This window comes from Geotrypetes seraphini, chromosome 3, assembly GCF_902459505.1.
Source record: "Geotrypetes seraphini chromosome 3, aGeoSer1.1, whole genome shotgun sequence".
Taxonomy (NCBI): Eukaryota; Metazoa; Chordata; class Amphibia; order Gymnophiona; family Dermophiidae; genus Geotrypetes; species Geotrypetes seraphini.
This window is the reverse complement of record NC_047086.1, coordinates 138,661,623-138,682,008: the sequence shown is the minus strand read 5'-3', so window position 1 is coordinate 138,682,008 and position 20,386 is coordinate 138,661,623. Positions and strand designations below refer to the sequence as shown.

General features: G+C 40.4%; 1 protein-coding gene across 3 annotated transcripts in view; it reads right to left on the bottom strand.

Annotated features, from left to right (window-relative positions):
* Positions 1-20,386, bottom strand: part of TMEM214 (transmembrane protein 214) — a 268,669-nt gene that overhangs the window by 84,850 nt on the left and 163,433 nt on the right. For all 3 annotated transcript variants that reach the window (XM_033938430.1, XM_033938429.1, XM_033938428.1), the window contains exon 11: positions 4,116-4,164. In XM_033938430.1, the coding sequence (XP_033794321.1) occupies positions 4,116-4,164 (49 nt within the window). The remainder of the gene's footprint in view (positions 1-4,115; positions 4,165-20,386) is intronic.

Here is a 20,386-nt window from a genome sequence, read left to right as displayed (position 1 = left end):
TTAGGGCATGTAAAGTAAGGGCATGTAAACAGTAGAGAGTTGCGCGGGGACAGAAATCCCACCCGTCCCCGCCAAAGTCCCACCCATCCCCACCCGTCCCCGTGAGGAGTCCCTCCGTCCCCACCCGTCCCCGCGAGGAATCCCCTCCGTCCCTATAAACTTCAGAAATAGTTATTTCATTTAATTATGCTACTGAATTAAAGGCTCTGGTAGAAACCCATTTACAAATAAGCAAAAAGACTTTATTAATTTGAAAATATTAATTGGGAAGAATACATACTTTGCAAATGGGTTTCTACCAGAGCCTCTAATGTTTATAAATTTTTATCAACACAACTAATATACTACTTTATCCTGAAGCAAAATAAAAAAAAAGAAATATAATTCTTTTCCTACCTTTGTTGCCTGGTTTCTGCTTTCCTCATGTTCTCATTCAATTCCTTCCATCCACTGTCTCTCTTCCTTCTGCATCTTCCATTTGCTCTGTTACTGTGCCTCTCCCTTTCTTCCCCCTTCCAAATTGGTCTGGCACCCATCTTCTTCTCTCCGCTCCCCCCATAGTCTGGCATCTGTCTTCTTCCCTGCCAGCGTCTTCTCCCTACTCTCTCTTCCCCATTTCCTTTCAGCGTCCTTCTCCCCCCATCTTCCCCATGTCCTGACAGCGTCCTTCTCCCCCCTCTGTCTTCCACATGTGCTTTCAGTGTCCTTCTCCCCCCTCTGCTTCCCCATGTCCTTCTCCCTCTCTGTCTTCCCCATGGCCTTTCAGCGTCCTTCTCCACCCCCCCCGTCTTCCCCATGTCCTTTCAGCGTCCTTCTCCACCCCTTTGTCTTCCCCATGTGCTTTCAGCATCCTTCTCCCCCCTCTGTCTTCCACAAGTGCTTTCAGAGTACTCCCCCCCCCCGCCCTTCCCATGGCCTTTCAGCGTCCTTCTCCACCCCTTTGTATTCCCCATGTGCTTTCAGCGTCCTTCTCCCTCCTCTGTCTTCAAGTGCTTTCAGAGTCCATCCCCCCCCCTCCCGTCTTCCCCATGGCCTTTCAGCGTCCTTCTCCCCACTCCTTCTCTACCGCCCCGGGTGCAGCACAGCCGGCCAGGTCCCCTTACTTTTGTGGCACTTCCCCGACCGACTGACAACAGCCCCGGTCCGACAAACCTCCCTGCCCTTAACTGCGAATCTAAATTACCTTATTACAGCTGCTGTAAGAAGATAATTTAGATTCGCGGCTACAGGGCAGGGAGGATTGTCGGACCGGGGCTGTTGTCGGTCGGTCGGGGAAGTGCCACAAAAGTAAGGGGACCTGGCCGGCTGTGCTGCAACCGGGGCGGGGTGTGGCGGGGCAGACCGCCCCCTCCCTTGGTAGCCACTCGAACCGCGAGGCTACTCTCCTCCTTACCTGCACTGCCTGCAGCACAGAGCCAAACGGAAGTCTTCCCGACGTCAGCGCTGACGTCGGAAGGAGGGAGGGCTTTGTTTAAGCCCTCCCTCCCCTCCGACGTCAGCGCTGACGTCGGGAAGACTTCCGTTCGGCTCTGTGCTGCAAGCAGAGAAGGTAGGGAGAAGAACCGCGTGACTGAGTACATCCAGCCCCGCAGGAACCCCGCGACCCTCGGAGGCGTCCCCACGGGATCCCCGCGACCCTAGGGGGCGTCCCCACAGGATCCCCGCGACCCTAGGGGCGTCCCCACGGGATCCCCGTGACCCAAAGGGGGAACCCGCGGGATGCCCGTCGTCCCCGTTCCCGTGCAGCTCTCTAGTAAACAGTACCCGGCGTATAAGACGACCCCCGACTTTGGGGAGGATTTTAAGGTACTGAAAAGTCGTCTTATACGCCGGCAAATACGGTAAATTTAATTGGGTAATTGGGACATTTTGAAATTGTAAGATTTACCTGGTTAAAACAGTTTAAAAATTTTTTTGATCGTCATGGCAATGGCACATATGCTTAAATCTTTTATTGAATTTTCAATTTAAATTTCAAGTATTACACTTGTACAGAAAGCAATAATAGAATAGATATCAATTATACAGTAAATATAATTCACAAATTAACAAATTTTACTATTTATGCTCAAGTCCTCAACTTAGGATCCAAGAGTCAAAGAAAATTGGCGAAAAATAGAAGAAATTAATAATAATACATAAGAAACTGAAAGCTATAGCACTGAAATGAGGTCATCAATAATCAAATTTAGGGTTCAAAGGTTGTTGAATTCAGACGAGACATTGCCACAAAGTTTGTCAATTGGGATGGTTCAAAAAACACATATTTGAGAGTACGGTAACACACAATACATTTACACGGATGTCTCAAATAAAAAGTCGCCCCCAAGGATAAAACCCCAGGTTTCAAAAGAAGAAATTCACGGCGGCGCCTTTGCGTCTCCCGTGCCAAGTCTGGAAACATTTGTATTTTGTGACCAAGGAAACTTTTCTGTCTATTTTTAAAGTAAAGTTTTAACAACCATGTTTTATCAATTGGCAAAGCTAAAGTAATAATCATAGTGGCTGATGATGTTAAGTCCTTCTCAGATGTCTCTAAGATTTGTGAAATATTTAAGGGTTCTCGGTCTGGAGATTTTACTTTTTGTTGTTGGTTTCGTTCTTTATCAGGCAAATAATAAACCCGTGAAAATGGTGGTAATGAATCTTCAGGTATTTCCAAAGTTTCCACTAAATATCTCTTAAGCATATCTCTGGGTGTTACCAGATCAAGTCTTGGAAAATTAATTAACCTTAAATTGTTACTACGTGAATTGTTCTCAAGCATTTCAATCTTCTTCCTTAGGTTAATATTATCTTTAACTAAAGTCTCTTGCAATTGTTTCGATGTTATAATTTCCTTTTCTATTTTCTGTATGGATGAGTTAGAGGTATTCATTTCTTTTCTTAAGTCCTTCAATTCTTTATTATGTTCCTTAATTTTCCCTTCGATTTGTTGAAAAGTAGGAGTTATATTTTTAACAAAACCAGCCATTAAGTCCCAAATGGAATCTAAAGTCACTTCAGCAGGTTTAATCAATACAATTGGAGTTTGTGTGAATGTGAAGTGCTCACCGTTCTGAAGATTTCCTTCGGGGCTTGTCTTCTGTCCTTCCCCCTCATATTGAGATGTTACTGCCCCAGATATCTCCATGGGGACCCTTGCAGTGAGAGCCCCAGCCTCCAAGCTCTCCAGAAGATCCTTCCTTGCCTCTGGAGAGGAGAAAACCTCAGAATCCGGGGTTTCTCCACCCCTGGGAGAGCTGGTAATCTGAGGCTGCGGGGGTGGTGCCCTAACATCGGGGCTTAGAGTAGTATCGGGCCCAGGAGTGTTCACCGTGGGTTCGCCTCCCTGTGTCCTCAGCAGGCCACCGTCCGATGTTGCAGTGACCTCCTGCATACGCCGCAGAAGATCTTGGATATTACTAAGAGCGGGGGCTCCAGGACGCCGCGAGGCAGAAGCGGCACTCCGGCCCCGTCTCTTAGGCATCGCGGTAAGCAAAGTACCGCTAGAATTGTTCAAAACCGACACAGTTCTGGGACGTGCAACTCAGCGCGTCCTGCTCTCAGTCGCCATCTTGGATCGGCAATGGCACATATAAAGAGACTCATTCCTAAACCAATCCAATCCCAACAAGTAATCTATAAATTTAATGAAACAAATTTGAGCAGAGATAATGTATTATAAAGAGGTTTCTTAAACTTTGGACTCCATTCCTGAACCCCCTTACAGTCAAAGTGCATGACTTAGATGTTTAAAAACGCTAACTGCTGAGCATTTATTTATGTTGTCTGTTTAAATACATTGTCTTTTTGGGGGGAAGGGGAGATAGGGTAGGGAAAAGAGGGATGCCTGGTTGAGGATAAGGATAGAGGGCTGAATAGGGGATACTTTAGAAGATAGGAGTTTGTTGAAGACATATTGTGTAGTTATAGTTTTGAACTTGATGTCTGTTTGCTATCTGACATTGCCATTATGTATACTTGAGGTGAATATACCAATAAAGATATTTCAAAATAAAACTAGAAACTCCCCTCCCCACACACTGAGAGCCCAAGACAATCTCATCCTACCAAAGTACCTCTGACTAGTTAACCCAGAATATGCTCTCGATCTACTACCCAGGCTTCTTTACCTTTTTTGACATACTATCCCAGAAGTCCAAGAGATCATTCAACAGCAAACTGTAAACAGATGCAAAAGAAAGTGTACATTTTAAAATGTATACATTTATAACCGTTTCCTTAATGACTGGTATACAGGGTCATATACAACGAAATCAATTCTGTTTACAATTTCTATCACCTAAATCAATTAAGCTATTCCATCAACTTAGTGCTTCTTTTAGTTATCAAGTTCTATTTGGAATAAATTTCCTCTCACTGTTAGATCAGAAACTATTTACCCCTCCCCACTTTTACAAAAACCCCAGCCTGTACTCAAAACTGTTTCTGCAGTTTTGTAAAGGGGGGGGTGAGTTAGTTTTTAGAAAGCTTTTAAAAAGGGGGTTCCGGAACTTGCCAGCGGTCATTGTGGCTGTATGATACAACCGCACCTCCCTCACTGGCACTAATCTGCTTACTTGACAGCAAAACTGTTTTAATTTTTTTAAATCTTTTTAACATATCATTTGCAGTAAGTATGATTTCAGGCAAACAGACTAAGTTGGAAACAGCTTTTGTAGCTGGGAACTCAGCAAAAAAGAAGAAGGTAGATCCTCCAACTCTATCTAAAGTTCCTCTCCCAGGGGATGCTTCTGAATTTCAGCAACTAATGGAGGAATTAAAATCAATTAGAGGAGTGTTACAAACACATACTGGCAAATTGGATAAAATGCAGGAAGACTTATTTTCCCTGACACAAAAGATGATTGAGTGTGAGAGCAGGACTGATCAACTGGAGCTTCGGGTAACTGACATAGAAGGCAGTTTAAATAAGATTCAAATTGATAACAAGGACTTGGCACGTATGGCAAGGGAGCTGTACAATGCAAATAACAGGAACCATAGGAGCAATATTCGGATTTTGGGTCTCCCTGAAGGAATTGAGGGGGCTAATGCCATTTCCTTTGTGGAAAATATACTGCCAAAATTGCTCTCTTTGAATCTGCAATTCCCACTTGAAGTGGAAAGAGCACACAGGATTCCAATGAGACTTTCAAACGGATGCACCACCACGGCTTCTAATCTGTAAATTACTTTGATTCAGACAGGCGTTTGAAATATTAACTGCAACAAAACAAGCTAGTTTTTTTAAAATGGCAAGACAGTAAAATCCATATACTTCCTGATTTTGCTAAGATGACAGCAGCCCGAAAACAGTTTCTGCTCCTAAGACCATGTTTAAGACAGCTGCGGGCTAGATATCCAGCAAATATGAAAATTACTTATAACAACCAAACTACCTGTTATGATGATTTGAGTAAGCTTGAAGATTTCATCAGTCAAAACTTAGACTCCATGTCTTAAAAGTAAAGTTTGCTGAATGCGATAAATGTCAGCTTGATTACTTGTTTATTTTTAATTTCTTTCACATGTTCTTTTACTGAATAAGATACGTTTTTTTCCTGTTATTTATAAATGTTTTTATTTTCTTCTGAAAGTGCAGTACTGAATCATACTAAGGTTTTTCTCAGTTTCAGAGGAAATGGATTTGCTGATTGAGGGTGGGACTTCCACTTTTCATGGACTATACAGATTGAAGTGGAGTTCAGTTTCGTGTTTGGTGTGATATTTCATTGCCAAAATGGCCGGTGTAGCTCCCCTTGACTTTGCCAGTTGTAAGTATTGGGAATTAAATGTGTGAAGGGATGTGATCCATATGTGAGAAGTGCTATGAGTCAGGTGAACATACACCAGGTGTAACTATGTTGAGACCTTGAGACGTTGCTTGAACAGAAAGTTCTGAACTGTCATTTGACGGGGAAAGACAGGAAACTGAAATTATATTTTAATATGCAATTGGTCTCATGTTAGAAATTTTAGTTTTAAAGAATTTGGCAACTGTATGTTCTCTCCCGATGTAATAATAATAATAATAATTTTATTTTTATATACCGCCAAAGCCATGATAGTTCAAGGCGGTTTACAACAAGAGGCGCTGGACAATCAGCGAAGTAGTTATAATTCGAAGTAGTTACAATACAAAGTCGAAGAAGTTACAATGCAAAGTCATCAGAAATAAGGTACAGGTTGGGAGGAGTGATACACTAGATTCATAGGTTACAATCGGTTAAACAAATTCGTTTTTATTGATTTTCTAAAACTGAGGTAAGATGAGGAATGGTTGATGATGTTAGCCAGCCAGTCGTTCCATTTACCTGCCTGGGAGGCAAGAGTTCTGTCCAGGAATCTTTTTTAACCGCAGTCCTTTAATGATGGAAAGGAGAACAAATGAATTTTGCGTGTGGACCTAATGGAACTGTCCAGATTAAATTGAGAAACCAGATATATAGGGACCAGGCCAAAAATTGATTTATAGCAAAGGCAAAAAAATTTTAACAAAACTCGTGCTTCCAAGGGCAGCCAGTGAAGTTTTTGATAGTAGGGACTGATGTGTTCCCATTTTCTCAACCCAAAAATCAGTTGAACCGCTGAATTTTGAATGATTCAGAGTCTTTGTAGGGTTTTTTTGAAGGTGAGGAAATGAAGGATAGCAAATCTTTGGAGTCACCCTGCTCTGTCTGCTCTAGGTGGATTCAGATCACCGGTCAGTAGGTTGTAGGGGCCTGTTATAGAGTTTGTAAGGAGGAATTTGTAGAAATTGTCCTTAGCTGTGGGCCATTTCTTAGGGGGAATGTAAAATAGGGTAATTATTAAGCCATCTTCTAACTGATCAGACCAAAGTTTACAAGAAAGGATTTCTAGGTCTGCTGAGGACTTTAAAACTAGGATAGAAGACTCAAAGGACTCTCTTAAGATAATAGCTAATCCTCACCCTTTTCCCCTACTTCTAGGTTGAGATATAATTTTAAACCCAGGGAGCAGACAGTCGCAAATAATAATGTTGCTATCTGCAATCAGATATGTTTCCATTAGGAGGACAAAGTGAGGGTTGGTTTCCTCCAGCCAGTCTTTGACCAGTTGTGCCTTATTCCTGATAGATCGTATATTTAAGTAGAAACCTTGAAGGATTTGATGATCAGGAGGGTCAGTGGTTAGAGCGTAGGTGATCTTCCTCAGTGACCGCTGTTTTTTGCAATAAGGTTTGCAAGGTTTTTTTGACCGCTCTGACTTTGCTGAAGAGCAAAGGGGTACAGTATAGCCTAGATGTTGAAGGGTCATTCCATGTCAAGTGATCAGATTCTTGGAAAGTGCCCTGCATGACCATCACAGATTTTGATGAAACTTCATATGCAGAGTCCACCATGTCTCAAACGAACTTTGGTAAAATTTTAGTTTCGCCTGTGGAATATTTGTGGAGATATAGCCATTTGTTTGACCCCATACCACAATGAAATACAGTACGACAATGACATTCTGACAACTTTGAGACACAATATCTCCCGAGCTGTGTTTCCAAAAAAACTGAAACTTAGCTACCCTGCACAACTTTTTGAGCTCTGTTCATTGCTACCAATAACAATTTTTGCCGAGCACTGATTGAATGCCTGAATTACAGTAAACTTGGCCGAAAAAATTAGTGCTCCAAAAAAAGTCAAAGTTTGACATTACTTAGCTCCCACAATAATTGAGTAATAAATGCGAAATTTGGCGCATGTCTCAGTACAACGTTGTTTTCAAAAGTACAATTTCAACCTCCAAGCTCTTTCCATTAGTTTACAAATTAAGTGTAAAGTTGCTAATTTGTGTAAAAAGGCCAAAAATAGGGTATTTTCAGCCTGCTTTTACAGAAAAATACCTTTCAGAAACTCTTTCAAATCAGTCTCATTAGAAAGAGCATATTTCAAACCCCCTAGAAAAGTGGACTTCATTTTTCAACGCAGGTTAACAATGGCTGAAAAAGGGGGACAAAGTTGGGAGACGTTGCCACGGCAACAACCTCTATTTCAACATAGTTCTGTCATTTTTAAAGTTACAGTTTTGTATTGACGTAGTATTAAGAACATAAGCATTGCCTCTGCCGGGTCAGACCAGGGGTCCATCGTGCCCGGCAGTCCGCTCCTGCAGCGGCACTCCAGGTCCATGACCTGAAAGTTTTCCCTACCTAACCTAAAATGTCTATACCCTATTCGTTCAAAGTCCTGTAAGGTAAACCTCTATCTGTTCCCTGTTATCCCCTTCGCTTCCAGGAAGTCATCCAGTCCCTTTTTGAACCCCAGAATTGTACTCTGTCTTATAACCTCTCCGGGAAGCGCGTTCCAGGTGTCCACCACCCGTTGAGTGAAGAACTTCCTTGCATTCGTTATGAATCTATCTCCTCTCAGTTTTTCTGAATGACCTCTTGTTTTAGTTGTCCCTGCTAGTCTAAAGAATCTGTCCCTCTCCACCTTCTCTATGCCTTTCATGATTTTATAAGTCTCTATCATGTCCCCTCTGTCTCCGCTTTTCCAGGGTAAAGAGCCCCAGCCTGTCTAACCGTTCGGCATATGAAAGGTTCTCCATACCCTTTATCATCCTCGTTGCTCTCCTCTGGACCCTCTCGAGTATTGCCATGTCCTTCTTGAGGTATGGCGACCAGTATTGGACGCAGTATTCCAGATGTGGGCGCACCATTGCTCGATACAGTGGCAGGATAACTTCCTTCGTTCTGGTAGTGATACCTTTTTTGATAATGCCCAACATTCTGCTCGCTTTTTTTGAGGCCGCTGCACATTGCGCCGCCGGCTTCATTGTGTTATTCACCAATACCCCCAGATCTTTTTCTTGGCTGCCTTCCCCGAGTACCCTCCCTCCCATTGTATAGCTGTACATGGAGTTCCCCTTCCCTATGTGCAAGACCTTACATTTCTCCACATTGAAGCTCATCTGCCATTTTTTTGCCCACTCACTCTGTTTGTTCAGGTCGCTCTGCAGTTCTATGCATTCCTCAACAGTTCTGACCCTGCTGGAGAGTTTTGTGTCATCCGCGAATTTGATAACTTCGCACTTCGTCCCCATTTCTAGATCATTAATAAATATATTGAACAGCAGTGGTCCCAGCACTGACCCTTGCGGAACACCACTTGTGACCCCTATCCAGTCAGAGTAGTGCCCCTTTACTCCTACCCTCTGCTTCCTGCCCGCCAGCCAATTTTTGATCCATCTGTGCACGTCCCCTTCCACCCCGTGACTCCACAGTTTCTTCAGTAGGCGTTCATGGGGCACATACTTCTTGTTCCCTGTTGGCTTTATGTTTTTCAGGTCCTTCCCCTTTATTTGACGTCTCGTGATGAGCGCAGATTGGAGCGACTGGTCCAGAAATTTCTTTGGGCTGGGAAGAGACCTCGTTTGTCTTATAGGCGGGCGGCGACTCCCTGGTACAGAGGTGACTTGGGTTTATTGAATCTCCGATATTTGACAATTTTACTACTACTCTATTGCGTTGGTCCATGGTGACATTGTCACTACCAGTTCAAGAGTTTGAACTGGCATCCCCATCGCCATAGGGGTCACGCCCGATAGTTGTGCAATACCAGCCACGGGTGGGCCACTTCGTCCAGGTTCCCAAGCCTCGCATTTGGTTTCTTTGTCAAGGTTCCAAAGCCTTTTGTTGGTATCTTTCTGGTTCCAAAGCCAATGATTATGGTGTCTTATCCTAGGTTCCCAAGCCTAAATTGGGTATCTTATATGGTTCCCAAGCCGAAGTGAAGTCCACTTTGATTTAAACTGCCAGCAATCTTTATAACATTCTGTTAAATTTTTGAGCCACTTTCTTCAATGCAGTTTCTGGAAATTGATATTGGCGCACGGATGATATTGGCGGCCGGGGCACAAAGCATGCAGATGAGGTGTTGCTCTGGAACCCAACAAACGTCTTGCCTTTCTGGCCAATAAAACGAATGAGCTGGACCGTGAGGATGCATAAATTTTATCAATGCATCATTTTGTTCAATTGAGACTTCAACAACGTTGCCTATCCACCATTGATTATCGTAAGTACAGGCAACGTAGCAACCAGGAAAGATTTCGGACACTTTCAAATTTGGAATGGCAGTATCAGAAATTTTGGCAACAAAATTTATTGTGTCATTTTAAACTTTGCTGACACGAACCGAGTTTGAGTCGACTGGTACAAATTGGTGGTGCTCTCTGGTACCGGCTACTGTGCTGCTTTCATGCCATCTTTCTTCTTGAAACTTTTTGCTTTCTTCAATTTCTTCTTTTGGAACATAAATGTATTTAACTCCGTGTATATTTTGGTCACAAAAGTTAAATAGATCCGTTGGCGTCAATATTTGATCCGTTGATGGTCTTTGGAGGCTAGCCCGGGCAGCCAGTCGTTTAGTTGTTCCACCAACTCCATCGCAGGGTGATTTTCCGTGGCTAGTTCCAAAAAAATTCCATTCAGCCTCAATGTTGAAATCATTTCTGTGATTGCACAAATTCACAAAGTTCTTGTAGTTTTTATATTGTGCAGCTGAGCTGTCACTGAAGTAGTATATTTTGGTAATGTTTGTTTGAGTTACCAAAAATTCAATCAACTTTTGAATAAACACGTGTACAGATATCGTATCATGTTGCATATGATCAGAAATAATGCAACAGAGTTTACAACTTGTAATGTGCCCACTTCATTGAGGTAATATGCAACAAAAGGATGTACCGTAGCTTGTGAATTTTCCCAGTGAAAGCCTTGGGCGGCATCCTGTACAACAAATGAGTAATTTTCAGCGAAATCCATCAAAACGATCATTTCCGTTTCTTTTAAGCCTGTCTTCAACATCTTCAAATTTTCACTTTGATGTTTTGAAATGAAATGGTGGCTTGTCAACTTCCAAATCTTGCTTGCAAGTCTTTCAATAAAGTTGTCCATGGTTAGTACGCTTGTTTCTAATGTTTCACGGTCAGCGTGAACCCATTGCTTAAATTCTATTGATTCTTCTGGATCTAAATCCTTGAATATTTCTTCCAGGTATGCTGTTAGTGCTTCTTCACCAGGGCAGTTTTGACATCGTTGTAGCATACAGTCCTTGACATTTAGGTCGCACACAGTTTTTTCCATAAGAACTTTGTAGTTCTCTTTGACATTGGCGCCTTGTAGCATGAGCTTTACATTTTGATGTATCGTGCAGACACACACGGAGTGTGCACCTGATGCACCAAAGGTTACACACCACTTTGGCCTGAGCTCACAGAATTTGGAAAAACCAATTTCAGTTCCGTATTTGTTACAGTACGCCACGTACAGCTCTTTTAAATTACACAACAGCAGCCGCTTTTGCTTTTGTACTTTTAAACCATTGAGGCGGACTGAAATGCAATCTTTTTTGCCAGGACATATTCTGCTGAATTCATCGTTTTCGTAAAAATTTTGAACTCTATTTGCAATTTCTTTTGGAAGGGACTTGCCAATTTTTGCATCAGGTATAGAACAAATGCCTTTCTCTTTCTTTACTTTTTGGGCTGTTCTGACCATGCGCTCTGAAACGCCAAACTTCATTGCTGTTTCCTTTATTGACCAACTTTTTGGGGCCATCGTCAATAATTGAACTTTCATTGACCTGTTGGATATTGCAATTTTTGTTTTCATTTCTTCAATGAGGTCAGTGTAATCTTCACATAACTTGCATTCTACAGACTGACGAGACGGCCCAACTTCTTCAGCTGAAACTCCAGCAGCAGATGTAATCTTCTTGGCTATCACATTCTGCACACGTTCAATTTTTCGTATCACATAGCCGGCTTTATCTCTACTAGCTAACCTTCAAATTTTCAATGGAGAGGTTCCTAAAGCAGTCAAGCTTTGATCAACTGCATCGGAGATGCTGATATCAAAATCGTCTGAAGATGAAGATGCTGCAGTAGCTTCACTCATTGAAACGTATTGGGCTTTGCACCTACTGCAAAGTTTCTGACCTGGCTTGATATTTATTTTTGCCACTTTTCTAAAATCATTAGACATGGCAAGATCGACTTTTAACAATCCACTTTGAATAATGTGATTTTTCTTTTCAAATGGATTACAACACGATGTTTGCTTTAATTCGTATTTGTCGAGATACTTTGCTTTGTGGTGGAGGCAGATTTGGTCTTTATCCATCAGTTCAACTTCAGAGCGCCGAGTGATAAGCAATTTTTCATCGGTTGACAAATTATGTAAAAAAATGTGCCCACATTTTTTAGAATAAAATGTGCCGTCATGACACTTTGACAACAATTTTTGCCCAATGGCACAGTCTGGCAGAAAAGGATTATTATTAGTCGATTCGTTGGCATCCATTTTAAACTGAATTAATAATAATGTGGATCTGAAAAAGAAAACAAGTTGTAATTTGTTATCTGCATGCAACAAAATTATCACCTCAATTTCTAGTTAGGAATAATCATTAATTAAGAACACTATAATTGTACCCAAAGCTTGAGTAAAAATAAACAGGGAAAAACAGTGTGAAAAGTGACATAATTGTAAGTTGAAACGTAGGCCGTTGCCATGGTGACATCTCCCAACTTTGTCCCCCTTTTTCGGGCATTGTTAACCTGCGTTGAAAAATGAAGCCCACTTTTCTAGGGGGTTTGAAATATGCTCTTTCTAATGAGACTGATTTGAAAGAGTTTCTGAAAGGTATTTTTCTGTAAAAGCAAGCTGAAAATACCCTATTTTTGGCCTTTTTACACAAATTAGCAACTTTACACTTAATTTGTAAACTAATGGAAAGAGCTTGGAGGTTGAAATTGTACTTTTGAAAACAACGTTGTACTGAGACATGCGCCAAATTTCGCATTTATTACTCAATTATTGTGGGAGCTAAGTAATGTCAAACTTTGACTTTTTTTGGAGCACTAATTTTTTCGGCCAAGTTTACTGTAATTCAGCCATTTACTCAGTGCTCGACAAAAATTATTATTGGTAGCACTGAATAGAGCTCCAAAAGTTGTGCAGGGTAGCTAAGTTTCAGTTTTTTTGGAAACATAGCTCGTGAGATATTGTGTCTCAAAGTTGTCAGAATGTCACTGTCGTACTGTATGTCATTGCAGTATGGGGGTCAAACAAATGGCTATATCTCCACGAATATTCCATAGGCGAAACTAAAACTTTACCAAAGTTCGTTTGATACATGTGGGACTTTGTGCATAAAGTTTTATCAAAATCCGTGATGGTCATACAGGGAGCCCTTGATCACTTGACATGGAATAACCCTGAAGAAAGATTGGCTGATAAACAAGGCCTCATCAGCTTGTATACTGGCATGCTCCAGAACAATCTTACATGCACACTTGACAATCTGAGTCACCTAGAGGAAGAGGAGCACAGACTGATTGCTGGATATGCAGCAAAACTGACAGCGGAGACTACACCATCGCAACCTCAACAGTGAGGCGCCCCGGATTTCTCTTTCACCATTGAGGTAAATAAGCAACAGAGGAGCTGATTGCAAAACTGGAGAATAAGAACAGAGAAATCTTACAGGAGATCCAGAGATTGCAACTTGAGTGCAAAGATGAGCTGCTCTTCAGGAGAGCAAGTGGGAACTGATGGTGCAGTTAGAAGGGCTCATGAAACTTCTGAAGGAAGAAGAATTGAAACAAGCAGTGAGTCCTTCCCAGGTTGTAGGCCTGTTTAATTCTTGAAATGAGAAGCAGCGTTCCAGAGATTATGAATGCTAATATGCTTGCAGTGTTTGCTTTACATTGAACTGGAAAGAATAATCATAAAAAATAAAAAAAATAAAAAATGAAAAAAAGTTTCAAATTGTGAATGATTACCACTGGCTTCCAGATAGCTAAGTGTTAAGATGTTATTATATGATTGATAAGGCAATATTTTAAACCAGCAGTACAAGCTAGGTTACTGAAAACAGAAAATGTGCTGTTTAATGTGCCCTGTTTTCCTCTTTCAGTCCTCTTCATTCATTCTGTCTTTTTTCTTGTGTCACAGTACCTGTAATCCTCCTTATGTTTTTACATTCTAATAAAACTTGTGCACCATAAAAAAATAAAAGAACAGTGATCGATGTTTGTTGCAATGAATGTCATGAAACCAAGGCAATGTTATATTTAAATTTAAGGGGAAATCCTTTGGCTTCCTGCATGGGGCAAAGAACTGTTTCCTCTGACACCAGGCCACAATATTATGGGGTTTTAATTGATATGTTTGGTATTGAGGATGAAAATATTTAAATTAATCTCGGGGAATATAGCATAAGAGAATATTTGTTTAAGCATACAGAAATACTGTAGAGTTGATTGATGAATTTTTAGTATATAAGTAGTACAGTTATTAGGAGGGATTATATAGGAAATGAGTTTAACTTATTCATATGTTAATTTGGAAAATAATACTTCTAGTATAGACTCTAGGCTCATGAACTAGGGAATGATATGATAAATTTCTAAGGAGGTTCACTTTATTTTATGTATCAGTTCTAAGATTTTTTTAATTTTAGGGTATTATTTATCTTTATGATTATATTTTTTGTGGGGAATGTATTAATTTATTCATAAGTGAACTTGATATTTATTTGTGGTAGATTCTGAATGGTGACATGTATATCCTGGACATATGGATGATTCAACTGGACTCTACAGACCTAGATTTTCACTTGTGTATGCTGGACACTACAGACATAAAGGCCCAGCCTGTACCTTGCTGTTTGTAAGCATTCAGCTTTGCAATACTAACAATGATGTTCTTGTTTCCCTGCTGGGAAGATATCCCTTCAAGGTTATGCTGAACTATTATCACTGCTGTATGACTTCATAAACTTCATATGCCAGACACCCAAGAAAGCCATAAAACTTTTATAATGAGCAAGGAGCTCTGCTCATGTGGGTGTAACGAGATGAAAGAACTTGGTACCAAACCATGGGTTTCCTGTCTCCCAACCAAGCTATGGGAACCAGACAGCTGGATTGTTGAAAGGTCATCTTTGCCAACTTTTCATCTTACAAGGACACCAACTCGAATATGCACAGAATTAGCAGCTGCATGTCTCCGTGCTGAAAGAAGAAAGTTCAGAAGCAGTTCTCTGTTTCTGCAAGGCCCCCGGTGGAGGTGAGAGAGAGGCGTGGACAGATGGGAAGAGTTAGCTGTACATTATTTTTATGTACCTATAGGGAATTACATAACCAGAATTCGGGGATGGACTTTCTTGGAACAAAGGAAGAATTGCTTTGTATAAAAAACACGTGTATTCTAGGTAAAGCCGGAGAGATTTGCTTACTTATGCTGCAGGGAACTGCTAGCCCCCTGCTAAGCATATGAGTGTTAGTTCTGCTCTCCATTGCATATCCTGAACTGACAATATATTTACTACGCTTTTGCTACTACCATTTTTGTAATCTTTTATACTAACAATAAACAAATATTGTCTGTTTTTGGAACATACAATGCTGTCTTGTAGTCATTCCAATGAGGTAAAATAAGTGGCATTACTTTAACCCTTTCAGGACCATAAGGATCGTAGGCCAATTTTTGTGGTTTTGACGACATTTTTATGGTAAAAAGGGCTTGCAGATGCCAAAATATTGATTTTTTTTTGTGAAATATCATTATTTTTTTAAAAAAAATCACACTTCTGGCTTATGGACAGTGTGGCAAGTGAATCTTCTCGTCAATCTGGCAACGACGCTAATGAATGAATGTCGGAACCAGTTTGTTTACATAAAGGCAGTATCATATGGAATCCGTACATATCAAATTTAGAACTGTAGACTATCCCAATCAAAATTTATAGGATTTTAAAGTTATGGGACAAATATGTCCCTTGGTCCTGAAAGGGCTACTGGTCTAACAATTTCATATATCTTTCAAGGATAAAATTATGTCTTCCTTTTATATTTTCAATGGGAATATCCTGGAAGTTAAAATTATTTAAATCATTTGGGGGGATATATTAAGGGTCAACTTGGGGAAGCAGTTAAAGTGCCTGGGGAGGGTAATAATCACTGGCCTAAGGGCTCCTTTTACGAAGATGTTCTAGTGTTTAAAATCTACCGGCTGCTCAAAAGGAGGCGGTAGCGGCTAGCGTGCACTATTCCGTGCGTTAAGGCCCTAGTGCACCTTCGTAAAAGGAGCCCTAAATGTTTGCTTACAAGTTCTTGGGTAATAAGATGAGGAGGGTTTGGGGATTTCTGGATTTAGGGGAGGGAGGAGGGATGGGGTTCTTTTTAAGATGTTTTGGATGTACAATGGTTAAATGTTGCGGATAGGGAAAAATGTAATATTGATTTATTTATTATGGCATCTTTTTGTAATAATTATACAATGAGCTTAAAACTTTTTTCATTCAAAGTCAACGGACTTAATCACCAAATTAAGAGGAAGAAAATACTTACTTTTTTAAAACAGCAGGAGGCGGATATATATTACATACAGGAACACACTTATCCACTGCAGAATCAAAGAAATTAAACAACTGTCTAATCTGAACCACCTCAACCAGACAAAGGAGAACCCATGCTCCATTCACATACACCCCAATCAGAGAAGTCAAACGGAAAAAGCTGTATAATGGCCTCCTGGCCACACAAACAGCGAGATTAGACTGCCAACTCTCTACTTTGCTGATAACGACCCCTGACTTCAGAACATTTAGAAAAGAAATAAAAACCATATTATTTTAAAAATCCCTGATACCCAACAATCAAAACCAACCTAACGCCTCCCTTCTCTCTAAAACAACCTAACGCCACAAGAACCACCTCATCTCTATGAACCAAGTTGACTACTCCCTAACTATTCTATAATTCCTCTGGAAATGGCCAGATAGATCCTTTTTGTAATCCACCTTGAACTGCAAGGTAACGGCGGAATAGAAATCACTAATGTAATGTGATGTAATGGATTGATTGAGAGCTACTGATCAAGGGCATTCAGTTGTTCAATACAAGAAATGTTTAATTTTAATCAAAACTAATCTACAGCTCCTTGCAAAAGTTTTCATTCCCTTCAACATTTTTCACATTTTGTTGTTTAAATCTTTATTGATTTTCAAACTTTGATAATGCAATACAATTGGTAAATCATAAATACTGCATGGAACGCACTAATAACTATACAATTATTACATTAAACAATCATTTACTCCCATCCTCATCTTAATTATTAACACAATAATACATATGATGTGATTTCAATATTATAATTAAATATTTTAACTCCTCAACGTACATTTCCCTCCCCCCACCTACCCTCCCTGGATGTGTAAAGAAATCTAATGAAAAGGGAAGAAACATGACCCTTACTGTAATGCAACAAAAGTAGTCAATGGACTCCATACATCATTAAAGAACTTACTAGTCCCCAAACATTCCGCCATCATTCTTTCATACTTATACGTGGGACACACATTTACCCACCAAAAAGTATAATTAATCCTGTCATAGTTCTTCCAATTATATGTGATCAGTTGAACACCTATTCCTGTCATGATCAGGAAAAGGCGACTTTTATACTTGTCTAAAGTAGGTTTAACATGAAGTAACGTACCACATATTACCGCCTCATAGGATAAGGGGATAGATGACCCAAGAATGAGATTTATTTGTCCTCAAATTGACTCCCAGAAAGCACAGTTACTTACCGTAACAGGTGTTATCCAGGGCAGCAGTAACCACCATGAATCATTTAGCAAAAGTAATTACTACACAATCTGGAGTAGTGCTGTTTCTGTTCATTTTTTTTGCTCATGCTCTTTCAAAATGACAGAGGATCAGCTATGGAATGCAGTCTTCATGTGCTTTCATAGATTTTCTATTGGCCTCAGGTCTGAACTTTCACTGGGTTACTTGATGACATTCACTTTTTGCTTACTGATCCACTCCACTATTACTTACTTAACCTGCAGAAAGATGAATCAGTTCCCTAGTCCCAGTCCATGGCAGATGAACAGGATTTCTACCAGGATATGTGTGCACTTTGCAACATCTTTTCCTCTCTGCACAAGCTGCTAAGTACACCCACATCATGCAGCCGCCACCATGCTTTACCGTAGGGATGATGTGCTGCAATGTATTTTACACCGCATACATTTACTGCTTAGCAATGAGACCAGAAAGTTCCACTTTGGTCTCATATCACAAAATCTTTCATATGTGCACAGTGTTGCACAATTGTATCTTTGAAAAACCAAACCTTTAAATAGCATATGGTTTCTCTTCGGCAGTGATACGAACCAAACACTATCAGAATATAAATGGTGGTAATTATGTTGAAAGAACCATCAGTCAATTATGGTAAGGTCGTATTTGGCTTGTGGACTACAAAAACACCAATCCACTATTCCATATAAGGGACATTACTTGGTCTTAACTTCCCCAAAGTGTCAAAGTTTCATCAATAACTTAAAAGCAACTGGTATACAAAATCAAGTGAAACTCATAATAGTCAATGAAAGTCGCTGATGCAAAAAGGCATGATTAAATACAAAAAATTACCTTGCTGTAATATGTACTGATGGGTTACATATTACTACAGCAGGAAAAAGAATCCTTGCAGAGAAATTTAGACAATATGTTTCTAGGAATTTAAACTAGAAGGTGGGGGTGGTGTATGTATGAAGGACAATTATAGAGACCACTAAAAGATGTTAAGAACTGATATGTGGAGAGTGATGAGGAAAAAGCAAAAGACAAGATGTGATGGTAGTAAAGATTGCATCACAAACAATATTATTAACTCACTTCTTAGCATTGCAACGGGAAGTGAAACGAAACAAACAAACAAAAAACTATACAAAAAAGATTACTGCTGAAAAATAGCTAGAAAGCGATTACCACAAATGCTCGCAGTCTAAGCAACAAAGTTCATAATCTGCAAGCCCTGATGTTAGAGGCAGACCTGGATATTGTTGCTATCACAGAGACATGATTCAGTGAATCCCATGAATGGATACAAACATACCGAGATATAATCTTTTTAGAAAGGACAGATATGGTCAAAAAGGTAGAGGAGTAGTTCTCTATGTAAAGATCAATATCCAAGCGACTAGAATGCAAGGAACCTGGGGAGAGGATGTAGCGATATGGATCGCTCTGAAAAGAGATGATGGAACTTCTATCTATGTGGGTGTAGTCTACAGACATCTGACTCAATCGCAGCAAATTAATAAGGATCTGATTGTGGAAATCCAAAAGTTTGGAAAGAAAGAGGAGGTGCTGCTGTTGGGAGATTTCAACCTGCCGGATGCGAACTGGAAAGTTCCGTCTGCGGAATCGGAAAGAAGTAGGGAGATTGTGTATGCCTTTCAAGAGGCTCTGCTCAGACAAATGGTGAAGGAACCCACGAGGGAAAAAGCAATATTCGATCTGGTCCTCACAAATGGGGAGTACCTGGGAAGTAGCGATCATCAAATGGTTTGGATTGGTATTAACAGCTAAAGTGGAGGACCGCACAATACTAAAAGTCCTAGATTTCAAACGTACAGACTTTAATAAAATGGAAGAGTACCTGAAGAAAGAGCTGTTAGGATAGGAGAACATAAGAGAAGTGGAAAAACAGTGGTCTAAGCTGAAAGGAGCAATAAAAATGGCTACGGAACTTTATGTGAAGAAAATAAATAAAAACAAGAGAAAAAGCAAACTGACATGGTTCTCAAAACTAGTGGCGGAGAAAATAAAGGCAAAGGTGTTGGCGTTCCTGAAACATAAAAAAACCCAAGAAGAGGAGCACAGAAAGGACTACTGGGTGAAACTAAAAGAAGCCGAGAGAGAGATATGTCTGGCAAAAGCACAGGCGGAAGAGCAAATGGCTAAAAATGTAAAAAAGGGAGACAAAATATTTTTCAGATATATCAGTGAAAGGAGGAAGATGAAAAATGGAATTGCTAAACTAAAAGATGTTAAGAACCAATATGTAGTGATGAGGAAAAAGCAAACATGTTAAACAAATACTTCTGCTCTGTGTTCACAGAAGAAAATCCTGGAGAAGGACCGAGGTTGTCTGGCAACGTTACACAGAAAATGGAGTAGATTCTGCGCCGTTCACGGAGGAAAGTGTTTATGAACAACTTGAAAAACTGAAGGTGGACAAAATGATGGGACTGTATGATCCATCCCAGGATACAGAGGGAGCTCAGAGAGATTATGGCGGGTCCTATTGAAGACTTGTTCAACAAATCTCTGGAGATGGGAGTGGTTCATGGAGATTGGAGAAGAGCGGATGTTGTCCCTATTCACAAAGTGGTCACAGAGATGAAGCGGAAAAACTACAGGTCGGTAAGCCTCACTTTGGTTGCTGGAAAAATAATGGAAGTGTTGCTAAACGAAAGGATAGTGAATTTCCTAGAATCTAATGGGTTACAGGATCCGAGGCAACATGGCTTTATTAAAGGTAAATCATGTCAAACGAACCTGATTGAATTTTTTG